Source organism: Mauremys reevesii, linkage group 1 (assembly GCF_016161935.1).
Source record: "Mauremys reevesii isolate NIE-2019 linkage group 1, ASM1616193v1, whole genome shotgun sequence".
Taxonomy (NCBI): domain Eukaryota; kingdom Metazoa; phylum Chordata; order Testudines; family Geoemydidae; genus Mauremys; species Mauremys reevesii.
In genome coordinates this window covers 16867175-16878516 of record NC_052623.1, presented here as the reverse complement: position 1 = coordinate 16878516, position 11342 = coordinate 16867175, and the positions used below count along the sequence as shown (strand labels likewise).

At 50.8% G+C, this 11342-nt stretch overlaps 1 protein-coding gene across 17 annotated transcripts in view; it reads left to right on the top strand.

Moving 5' to 3' along the window:
• The first annotated feature begins 623 nt into the window (after nt 1-623).
• Nucleotides 624-11342, top strand: part of PLEKHB1 (pleckstrin homology domain containing B1) — a 31610-nt gene continuing 20891 nt past the window's right edge. For 2 of the 17 annotated variants that reach the window (XM_039520088.1, XM_039520076.1), the window contains exons 1-3: nt 926-988; nt 2256-2315; nt 4888-5040. In XM_039520088.1, coding sequence (XP_039376022.1) covers nt 940-988; nt 2256-2315; nt 4888-5040 — 262 coding nt within the window. In that variant the 5' untranslated portion in view covers nt 926-939. The other 15 variants (XM_039520080.1, XM_039520082.1, XM_039520079.1 and 12 more) reach the window with 15 other exon arrangements.

Below are 11342 nucleotides of genomic sequence, written 5' to 3'. Positions count from 1 at the left end.
GGCGTGATATTGTCCCAGTGGTGGAAGCCCCAGAACTCGGGACGTTCAAAGCCAGATCGGACGAAAGCGCCGGGAAATATACAGTGGGAAACAATCCTGCCGAGGCCTGAGTGATGCCCTGTGTGTGCGTGTCTGCCCCACGTTCACCCTAGTGGCATGGTGGCCTGCCCAGCCTTTCCCACCTCTAGTGGCAGTGAGTGATCCTACCTCTCAACACACAGCGCTCACTGCCCTGGCTTAGGCTGCAGCGGTGCCTTTCCGTTCAGCGGGTCACCCCGGGGTCACGGCTGGTCTCCCCTCCCCAAAGCTTTATGCAAGGGGACAAACCCTGCGCGTGCAAGTGTCTGTCTCTTTCCTGTGATCGCCTCCTAAGCCGGACGAGGCCGCCTGACCAGCCCAGCCTCTCTGCTAATTAAGCCGAAGCGCGACTAAAAATAGCCAGCACAGGCTGCGCAGAAGGGTCCCTGGCGGAGGCTGCCCGGCCGCTGCTGCTGCTGGCCATGCCCACCGCAGCCCGGCACAGGAGGCTTTGATACAACCCTGCGCCAACCCTGCGGCTCTGCAAGCCACCCAGTCAGAGCGTGCAGCGGGGCCAAAGCAAGCCCCGCCTCTGGCTGGCTGCCTCAGCTGGGGCACCTGCCTCCCCTTCTGCCAGACCGGCCGCGGGCACAGCCCGCCTGCAAAACAAACCCACCGGCCGGCTGGAACGAACCAGAGCGGCCCCGTGGCATCCTGGGGGCTGTAGTTCCGGCCCGGCTCCCCCTGCCCAGGCAGGCAGCCGGCTGCACAATACAACTCCCAGCGTGCTGTGCGAGCCGAGCTCCCGCGGGGAGGGTGGGTGTGTGCGCGTGGGGCACCCGGCTGGCCCGCGCGTCACAGAGGCCGGGGTTCGAGCAGCGGCGGGCGCGTGGCAGGGTCCTGCATATTCCCAGGTAAAGGATGCGCAGAGCCGGGTGCTGCGGGGTCAGGGCGTGCGCGCCATGCTGCTGTAAGCTTGCCCGGCTGGCGTGGGGTTTGTTTGGCAACAGCAGGTGGGGGCGAGGGGTTAGCAGGCGGACTGACTGCGCGCAGGAGTTTCCGATGCCCGTGAATTTCCACGGCGGCAGCTGCTCGCTGTCAACACCAGTGGTCCTGTGAAATTTGCAAATAAGAGGGATGCCTGGGCTGTTTCCACCCGAGGACAGTTAGCAGGTGATGTGTCTCGAGGGGAGGTAGGCAACATCCAGGCGCTGGCCAGGGGTATGGTTTGGAGAGGTGCGTGGCTGTATTGTATGGCTGTGTGAGGATACCCTCATGCACAGGTGTGAGTATAGGTGTATAATACAGCTGGTGGGTAGTTTATGAATACTGCGTATTTGTCCATAAACACTGACACTACTCACTTCATGTGTTCATAGATTGGCTCTCCTATTGTATGTAATATACATACATACGTATTGATGTAAGTTAGTAAAATCTCTTATTTACCCCTCCAAAAAGACTGAAAATGTGTTGTGCCTTGCTACTCTTGACTTAAAAGAAGTGGGTGTATTCCTATCTGTTACCCCCACTGTTTGGCTGTTGCATTTGTCAGGGTGGTTAAGCACTGGAACAAATTGCCTAAGGAGGGTGTGGAATCTCTGTCATTGTCTAACCTGTTCTTAAAAACCTCCAAACATCTGTCAGGAATGGGTTAGCTAGTTATTACATAATCTTGCCATGAGTGCAAGGGACTGGATTAGGTGACCTCTCAAGGCCCCCTTCCAGTCCTACACTTCTATGATTTGTATGCACTAATGGGTTTTTTAAACTCTAGTAAGATCTAATTTTCATCCATTTGCAACACTTGTTTGTTTTTTGCCAGTCAGTCACTGTGGAAAGTTACCAAAGCCTTTGGGAGTTATTGCCTGTGTTTGCAGGTATGTTCTGGATTTCTCCATTTACGTATACAGGAGAGCTGCTAATCCCTAAATCCCAATATGATTAATGGTGTAAAGAAAGGTAGCTGGAGTTTTTTTCCTCTCCTCAATTCATATCACACAGATAATTATATACAGTAATTATATACTGCATCTATTTGACCCAGACTAGCTCTTAAATTTAGAACCCAAAATACTTTCTTTTAAAAGTTGCTAGGGGAAGCCTGCATGTGGGAAACCCAGTAGTTGAGGCGAGTAGCTTTGAGGAAAGCTGCTGTGTTTATTGGGATGGTGATGACAGACCCCAAGGTGGTTATTTATTTTAACTCTGTGCCTTTGATGTTCCTGCCTTGATAGGTTTGGAAAGGCCTTTTAAAGCAATGGCGCTGATGAAGAGCGGCTGGCTTTGGAGACAGAGTAAGTCCAGTCTGTAATTTAGCTGTGTCATGCCCAAAAGATCTCTCCTTATTTGGGAAGGGAGGGGTGCACTGGGCTGGCTTCTCATAGCTGTGTCCTTGTTGTTGGGGGTATTTGGGGACAGCTTTTTTTCTTCCCACGCTTTGGGTAGCTGGCTGATGTGCTTATTACATGCACAGCCTGGATCCCAAGTGCTTAAACATTTCATGTTAACCCACTGGCTGCAGGATAGTGTGTTTGCCTCGGGGACTGGGCTCTTGGAGTTGCCCTAAAGTCTGTAAGAACCTGACAGCAGACAATCCTGTCTCTGATGATAGAGAGCTACTAAAGTGTATGCTCTAGTTCAGGGGTCCCCAATGCGATGCCCGCAGGTGCCATGGTGTCTGAGTGTGCCCGCGTACGGGCCAGTGGATGAGCATTGCTTGTCGGCGGCATTTCAGTGGATGCTCGTCCTCCGCCACGGTCCTCCCTGGCTTGTTTTCTGGTGCCCGCCAGACGAAAAAGGTTGGGGACTGCCGCTCTAGTTCAATAACAAATTACTGGGCTCAATGTAAGAATTACTGAGTGTAGCTGGTCTGTGTTATGCAAGAGTCAGGCTAGATGGCCCCATCTGGCCTTACAAATCTAGGCTGTCTTTCTGTTTGAGAAAACCCAGGACATGTGACTTCCAGTACTGCGCTATGCTTCCTGAATAGCAGTGCCCTGGTAATGACATGAAGGCTATACCTGGCCTGCCATTCTGCTCCTGTCACACCAATTCCAGTTGCTCTGGGCCTGGGAATTACTGCAACAGCACAAGGCTGGCACAAGCACAAGCTATTGGCTTTCTTGACATTACTTCCATGGTAACAATCTGTGGGTCGGATTTTGTCCCCTTATTCTCACTTGGTGAGGAATTCTTCACCCAAGTCAGTCAGTGAGACTACTCTGGCAAGTAATTCGTCACCCAGGTGAGGCAAGGGTTAACAGTCTGGGCCCAGCAGCCTGGTATCTGAGGGCTGAGTGTGTGACCAATTTGCTGCGATTGCTCATTTGGGGCCGGCTTTATTTTTAAAGCTCTCACTGGGGGCCCTAATTAAAACTCTTTGGCCTTCCCTATTTGAACTCTGTTGGGCCGGATTCTCCACTGCTCTCCGCTTTGTGCAGTCGCTCACCCCTGGGTGTGGAACGCAGCCATTCTGATCAGGCATCACCTTCCATTCACTTTTCCCAGGTGTCAACCACTACCCGAGGGGCAAAGCAGAGGAGAATCAGACCCTAAGTGCCCCCAGTTACTCTAGGGGCTTTACATGGAGAAACGATGATGAACAGGGTCGTACGCCAAAGAGCTTGCAGTAAATCAGACATGAGGAAGAAAGACAAAAAGGCTCGGTAGTGAACCTGACTATATACAGACTATGTACATCCGACGAAGTGGGTATTCACCCACGAAAGCTCATGCTCCAAAACGTCAGTTAGTCTATAAGGTGCCACAGGATTCTTTGCTGCTATATACAGAAAGTATAAGGAGCCTGCTTACTCCCTGTGCAAGCTGTCTACTCTACAGCACCGGACCCTACATAGGAGCCAGAGCAAGACAGCTGCTCCCCTCCTCCTCAGATGGGCAGGAAGTGGAAAGCCAAAGCTCCAACCCCCCCATGATGCCGTGCCAGCAGAGCTGAGCCAGAATGAAGGGGGCAGTGAGTTGTGCCATCAAAAGGGCTGGGACATCTGATTTCGCCCATGTAGCCAGGGGGAAGCAAGGACAGAACTGTGACTTTGTGGGTAAGCCTACACTTCGAGCTGACCAGGTACTTTCCAGCTCAAGGAGATGTACGTGTGCTAGCTCTGAGTGTGCTACAAATAAAAGCAGAGCTATGGAGAGTGAGCAGCGGGATGGCCAACCCGATTGTAATCCTGTCCGAGGTCTGCTGTTACGCACTTAGGACAGCTAGCCCCTCCCACAGCTTGTGCTGCCATGGCTACGCTGCCATTTTTAGCACAGTAGCTTGATCAGATCTAGCACAGGTATGTCTCCTCGAGCTGGAAATGACACCTCCAGCTCCCGTGTAGACATACCCTGAGAAGCACTATATCTGCTCTGCTACTGCGACGCTGCCCCTTGCCTCCAAAGGGATCAGGTAGGAGACAAATTTAAGATCCCAAGCCTGCTTTCGCCATGCAGTTCTCCTCACAACTGTCTGTATGCTTCTGTTTATCAGACTGGCCTTTGCTTTGGGCTGTTGTTTTCTGCTTTAAAGCAAGACCTGTGCTCCCCACTCAGCAACTCAAGCTGGATGTCTGGTCTCTGTCTTCAGTAAGACAAGCCTTTCGTATGTCAAAACCTACATGGGGGAGAAGAACACCCCAAACTAAAAGGGCTTTTTAATTTAGCAACCAAAGGCAGAATGAGATCTAGTGGCTGGAAGCTGAAGTCAGCAAAGCTCTCCTTGTTTCAGTGTGTGTGGCAGTGAGAGCAAGAGGTTAGATGCTTTGCCCCCTCAGCAGCCCTGCAGGAGGAATGTACTACTATGTGGATGGCAGACGTCTGTCTGGATTTTGCCCTCACCCCCCTTCCTCCTGGCTATTGCAGGTTCCATTTTGCGACGCTGGAAAAGGAATTGGTTTGTTCTGTGGCTAGACGGTGGCCTTGTATATTACCAGGATGAGACCCAGCGTGACCTGGAGGGCAGGATCCACATCAAATTTAACTGCCGGGACATAAAGACTGGCCGCGAATGCAGAGGTGAGCGAATGCCTCTGGGGATCCCGTTGCACCTCGCGCTTTCTACACCCTTGCTTCCCTGGCGTCTAAGATGTTGGGAGAACTGTCCTCTGGGGCTCCCAGACAGCGTCTGATTTGTGCATGCTGTCTGTCTTTGTATGTGCTGCTAGGGTAGGGACTCTGTCTAATATGGAGCTGAGCTTTCTGGTGCTCTTTGGTAAATGATACTACTGCTTCATTTTGCCATCGATTAGACTGCCCTTTACAAAAAGTGGCAAGTATCCTCGTCTTCCACTGTACAAATGGGAAAACTGAGGCACAGACTTGCAGTGGCGAGGTCATGCTGAGTTAGTGGCAGAACCAGGATTATCACCCAGCTCTGACTCCCAGTGCAATCAATGCTCTACCCGCTGGACTGTGCTGCCTTTCATGTTCACACTCAGTGTCGTGGCCTTGTTGGACTTGCTTGATTTTAAAGGGATGCTGTAATAAAAATAAACTCGCCGTTTCATGCGTCTGTTCTGGGGTTCTGACCTCACTCTTACGTCTCACTGTGCCCCTGCCCTAGTTGTGACCTTCCCAACTGCACCGTGTGCTCTGGCTACGAGGTGATTCATAGGGATGCTCTGCAGATTTGTTTAGCTGGCAGTGAGTGACTTCTGCTCACCATGTCTTGTATGTGTCGCCTGCTCTCCCACTTCTAGAGGAGCAGAGCTCATTGAGGCCTTCTAAACCAAAGTGTCCTGAACAGGACGGCTGTGTGCTGCCTCCATTATCCAAACATGTCCCCCATCTCTGGAACCTCTGCCTTCCTTTGGGGGTTAATCATGCGTGAGCTTTCCAATGTGCTGCCCACTCCACAAGGTGGAGGTATTCAATGCGGGCAAGACTGAGTTGTCTGGGTCCCTTCTGGGAAAGGGAGAAAAGCCCCCTAATAATGACCAAAGGATACAACTTCGCAGTCCTATGTAGATGCAACTTCAAAAGCACCTCACATGTCAAACTTCCTCCATTTCAGAGATGGCAGAGCCCAGGCAAACCCAAGCCAAGGTTCTGAACCTTGGTTCCTTGACATTTATTTTGGTCTTATTCCCACAATCCACAGAGAAAGCAACAGTCTCTTCTCCAAAACTCCGGTGTTCACAGGTCTCCCAAGACAAGACCGTTCCATGAGGGAATGTAGAGAACACCATGATTAGGCAGCTGGACTGACGGCTGGCTCACTTGTTACTTTGGTGACTAAGTGAGATGCTGCTTATTGCTTGAAGTGAGGTGTGGAGCTTGGGAATGACCTGGTCCTTCTGTTGTTGATGTGGAACCTGAGCTCTTGATTATAATAGACGCTACATGAATCAGAGAATGTGTCTGAATATATGTCTGAGGACTACATAATAAATACACAAGCCCAGGGCAGTGGAATATACTCTACACAAGATGTGAGTCCGTTTTTCTTTTGGGTGAGGAGGGAGATTCTCTCTCTCTCTCTCTTTCTTGCTTTGCATTTTGTTGTTGTTCTGGTGACTCAATACATGGTACTGTATTGAGTCAGCAAGTTGCATTATCCCTCAGGCAGTTGGAACAAAGGACATTCCTATGGCACAAAGCTCCTTTCTTGTGCTTCTAATCGCAATAACAACACTGCATTTCTATAGAGCCCTCTCTCTGAGGAGCTCAAAGTGCTTGATTATGGAGAGGCAAGAGTTTTTCTTTCCTTTCCATAGGTCAGGTTGTTGGTAGATTCCATTTTAAAGCCCTGTTTTAGATCTCGTATCACTTTTTGGCTTGGCAAATCAGTTTGGCCTGAAAGTTTGATGAAAATATATCAAACCAGGTGTGGATAACAGGTCACCAACAAGTGGCAATTTTTACTTCCCCCCCAGTTTATCTCCTTGCTCATATGGTTTGCTATTTCCCTTCCAAATTCCACAATCAGTTCAGGCCATTAACTGATAGATTTACAAAATTCCAAAAATACACATCATCTACATATCCACCAATATTATCCTAAATGAGTGTTATACACTTTTCCCAACAAACTATAAACACAGCAAGAAATGGCAGGAATAAACAGTAGCAACCAGCAGTTTTTGGATAAAAAGTATTAACCGATATTGCCCAATTAACAATAATCCTTTTATTTAAAATTTGATTTTGGAGTGTTAAAGATAGCAAACATAATGTAAAAAAAGACCTCTCAACTTAAAACAAAATTTCCCAACATTCCACAGGTCAGAGTTAAGGTTATTGTGTGGCTAGAGCAGGGGACAGAGCCTCAGCATCCCTGGAGCCCAGTTAGTCCATCACTTGCTTGCGTTCAACTCCCGTTGTGGGCATGCAACTAGCAGGAAGACCAGTGAATTAAGAAGCACATTTCCCAAGGAATGCTGCTGTGTGGTCAGCGATAACGTGGGCCAACGGCTTCAGTGGTGCAATAAGATTGCCAGGAACAGACACAGGCTGAACATCCAGCCAGATCGTTTCAAGGACCCAGCAAGAGATCAATCTGGGTGGTGCTTGCTCAGCAAAGAGGCCACTTCCCTTTGGAATTTGCCTTGATGATGACGAACTAGGAGGATGGCTAGGTGTCTGGGTTTTAGTCATGGCTCTGCCACAGGCTTCCTACATGACCTTGGGCAAGTCACTTTCTCTCTGTGCCTCGGTTCCCCATCTGTAACAACAACATGATGATGATGATGTCTCTGCCCCACGCAAGGGTGGTGAGATTTAATTCATTGATGTAGGCAAGTTCACTTTGAGACCCTGAAATGAAAGACGCTACAGAAAGGCAAACTGTGTCCTGGGGTTGCTTCTTTCAAAACAGTGCTGTATTACAACAGGTCTGTAACTGTAAACAGTGTGACATCAGACTCCCTTAGGAATGGCTCAGGGAGCTGGTGTAATGTAGGGTCTGATAGAAAGCCTTGCAACTCTCGTTTCCTGGCTCAAACCTGTCCCAGGCTGTTAGCGAGTGAAATCTTTTTGCTAGCCAGTGTAAACGGGAGTTGATGAGCTTAGTGGGGCAGGTATCCACATCCCAGGGCTGCTTTGCTCTTCCCTTAGCAAGGAAGGAGTGGCTAGGCTATGGAACCACTCCCTCGTTCAAGAGATTGTCACGGGTATGACGGTGGCACCCAAACTGGGCTGGGTCTCTCCTCGTTCCCAGCTCTCGCCTGTTCCCTGGTATAACCTGTTGCAGACGGGGAAGGATGGTGGCCTTGTGGTTAAGGCGCTGGACTGGGAACTCTGGCGATTAGGGTTCTGTTCCCAGCCCTGACTTCTCTGGCAAGTCACAGAGCCCATGCCTCAGTTGTCACTAGGCCCCCCAGCTCAAGGAGAAGGCATGGCCAGGGACTGTTGGAAGGCAGCTGCGGGTAAGTAGAGGACTCACTCTCTCAGGCTGGCAGCCAGCCCCAAAGCTGACTTAACCCTAGGGCAGAGTATCAGTAAAGGAGCAAACGAGGGTCAGTCTCCAGCAGAGCATGACAGACCTTGCTGGCTGCTTGTTGGAAGCTTCCTCCGGCAGCAGTGCCCTGTCCTGCCGTCACCAGCCCATCTGACTTCGCATTAACGCTCTTCCTCACTCTTTTTGTTTGCCCTCCGCCTTCCAAGGCGGAGATCACGTGGCCGAGTGGCTTCCATCCCTCCTGGGCTGGGGTAGGCTCGTCGGCAGCAATCGGGAGTCCCAGCAGGTTTAGCCTGCTGGGTAGTAGATTGCAGCCGACCTCATGGGGAAGTGCAGCTCCACGTGACTATGCAGGGGGAACTCTCTCCTGTTGGGTTAGTCCACTCCGAGTGGTCCCCTCTAGACTGGAGATGATGCTCTGAGACCAGCACTCCCAGCGCTCTGCGCCTGACCACCAGCTCAGGGAGCGGCTCCTCCCTCGGCAGCAGAACGCCTCCTCGCCGTGCTGCTGTTATCCTTTGTCTGGGGAGCGGAGCGGCCGCTGTCACTTGGAGCTTCCCAGTCTGCCTGCTCACCCCCCGCGTAGCTGTGCTGCCAGGGCTCTGGGATCCGGGCTGGAGAGCAGCGTGCATATGCAGAGGATGCCTCTGTCTGTGTTGTTTCCCTAGTTGGCAGGTCTCCCCGGTTCCCAGGGCCTCTCTGGAGGACAAGGGGAGGCGAAGGGAAGCTCCCCTAGTGGCGGTGCCTTGTGAAGCCGGGTAATGTTCACTCCCATCCCGAGGGAGGGGCCCCTTAGGCAGAACTGCTCGGAAGGTGGTTCTCAATCTGCAGCCCGTGGGCCTCTTGCAGCCCAATCAGCACACACAGCTCCAGCCCATGTGACATCCTCAGCGCCATACAGCCCCGGCTCCAGATCCTGCCGAAGCCGTCGGGAGGGGGCGCACAGCCTGGCTCCACTGCTGGCAGCCGAAGCCAAAGTCATGGAGGTCCGGTAACGTCGCGGAATCCCTGACTTCCCTCACCTCCATAACTAAATCGTACCCTCAGATAGCAGAAAGGGCCCCCTGTGCTCAGAGGGGTGGGTGAGCACTCCCTTCTCCAGGACAGACCCATGCCCACCTGAATAAAGGGAGGGGTGAGGCTTGCCCACAGTGGAGTGGCAATGAACCCCCGAGCACATGGCTCTTGTGTGACACCCCAAAGTCAGTAAGGTTATAGTTCAGGGGGGCTTGGCCATGTTGTGGGCGTGTGGCTGGGGAGGTCCTTACATGGGGCTGCGACTAGGGACTTGGAGTGCCCGGATCCTGAGGGGAAGGAGCTGGTGTGTGTGTGTGCGCCCGAGCATGCATGCATTCACACACGTTTCAGGTTGCTAGTTGCACCCCTGCCCTGACTCCTCTGACGTGCTGATTCTCATAGACTCATAGACTTTAAGGTCAGGAGGGACCATTATGATCATCTAGTCTGACCTCCTGCACAATGCAGGCCACAAAATTTCACCCACCCACTCCTGTAACAAACCCCTAACCTATGTCTGAGTTATTGAAGTCCTCAAATTGTGGTTTGAAGACCTTAAGCTGCAGAGAATCCTCCAGCAATTGACCCATGCCCCATGCTGCAGAGGAAGGCAAAAAACCTCCAGGGCCTCTGCCAGTCTGCCCTGGAGGAAAATTCCTTTCCGACCCCAAATATGGCGATCAGTTAAACCCTGAGCATGTGGGTAAGACTCACCAGCCAGCACCCAGGAAAGAATTCTCTATAGTAACTCAGGCCTGGACAGCAGTCGCTTGGATTCTCTGGCCAGCCACACAGGAAATTGACAGCCAGGATCTTTCATCACCCTCACAGAGATCCCCTACCAACATTTATTTTTATTATAGAAAATAGAAAAAAAAAAAACAAAAATACAAAATATTAAATATTAAATATATATATATAATTAATAATAGAAAGAGAAGGTCCACACAAATTAAAAAAAAAAAATAAAAAAATTTACAAAAAAAATTAAAAATTAAACTAATATATATATATAACTATATATATAGAAGGTCCACACACATGGGGATAGAAAAAAAATAGTCCTCTAGCGACATTTCTCTGAAGGTGTCATTCAGTTCAGTGGATCGCCTCTACTAGCATTGCTGCATATGGTCCTGGTCTGTGCATCATCGGGTCTGCAAATGCTGCATCTAAGTAGGGCAATTAGTGTAGTGTTACTTGTTGTGTGTGGTTTACAATTAGGTTGCATAACAATGACCCTCCTAAAAGCTAACAGTGCGAAGGCCACAGAGAACAAGCATGCATTGATCGTTCAATCTCGGACTAGTTCTGAGATCTCCTGAGACTTGTTTCCTCTTTGGTCTTGTTCACTGAAACTGACTAGACTGTGTTTACTGTTGGCAAACATGTGTGTGTTCAAAAAAAATCCTACTTTTTCACATCACTGTTCCACAGCCAGCTGGCCCCAGCTCCAGGGAGCGCAGAGCAGAGGAGTCGAAGGAGAGCCTGTCAGCATCGCACACACACACCTGGGGGAGGAGGGGTGGCGGCAGGAAGACCCAGCAGGCGACTCAAGCGCTGCTTGGTCTAATGAGGCTCCAACCAGTCCCAACCAAATTCAACCAAGTTCAACCACTGCATTATTTGGTGTTATGCGGTTTGTGACTACTGACTGTTCTGTTTCCGTCAGTGTTCTGGTGAAGTTGTTCTGTTGTTGTTCTGTGGGGTGTCACTGCATAGCCCAGCCCACACAGACATGCTGCAGACTGCAGTGCAGGGCACACACACTAGGCACCAGCACCACACCAGGGACAGTCTGTGTGGGTGTATGCTGTGTCCTTGATCTTGATGTGGGTGCAGGTGCCTGGCCCTGTGTGCCATCATGGCCCAAAGAGGCTTCCCTTGCATTGCACCCTTGGTC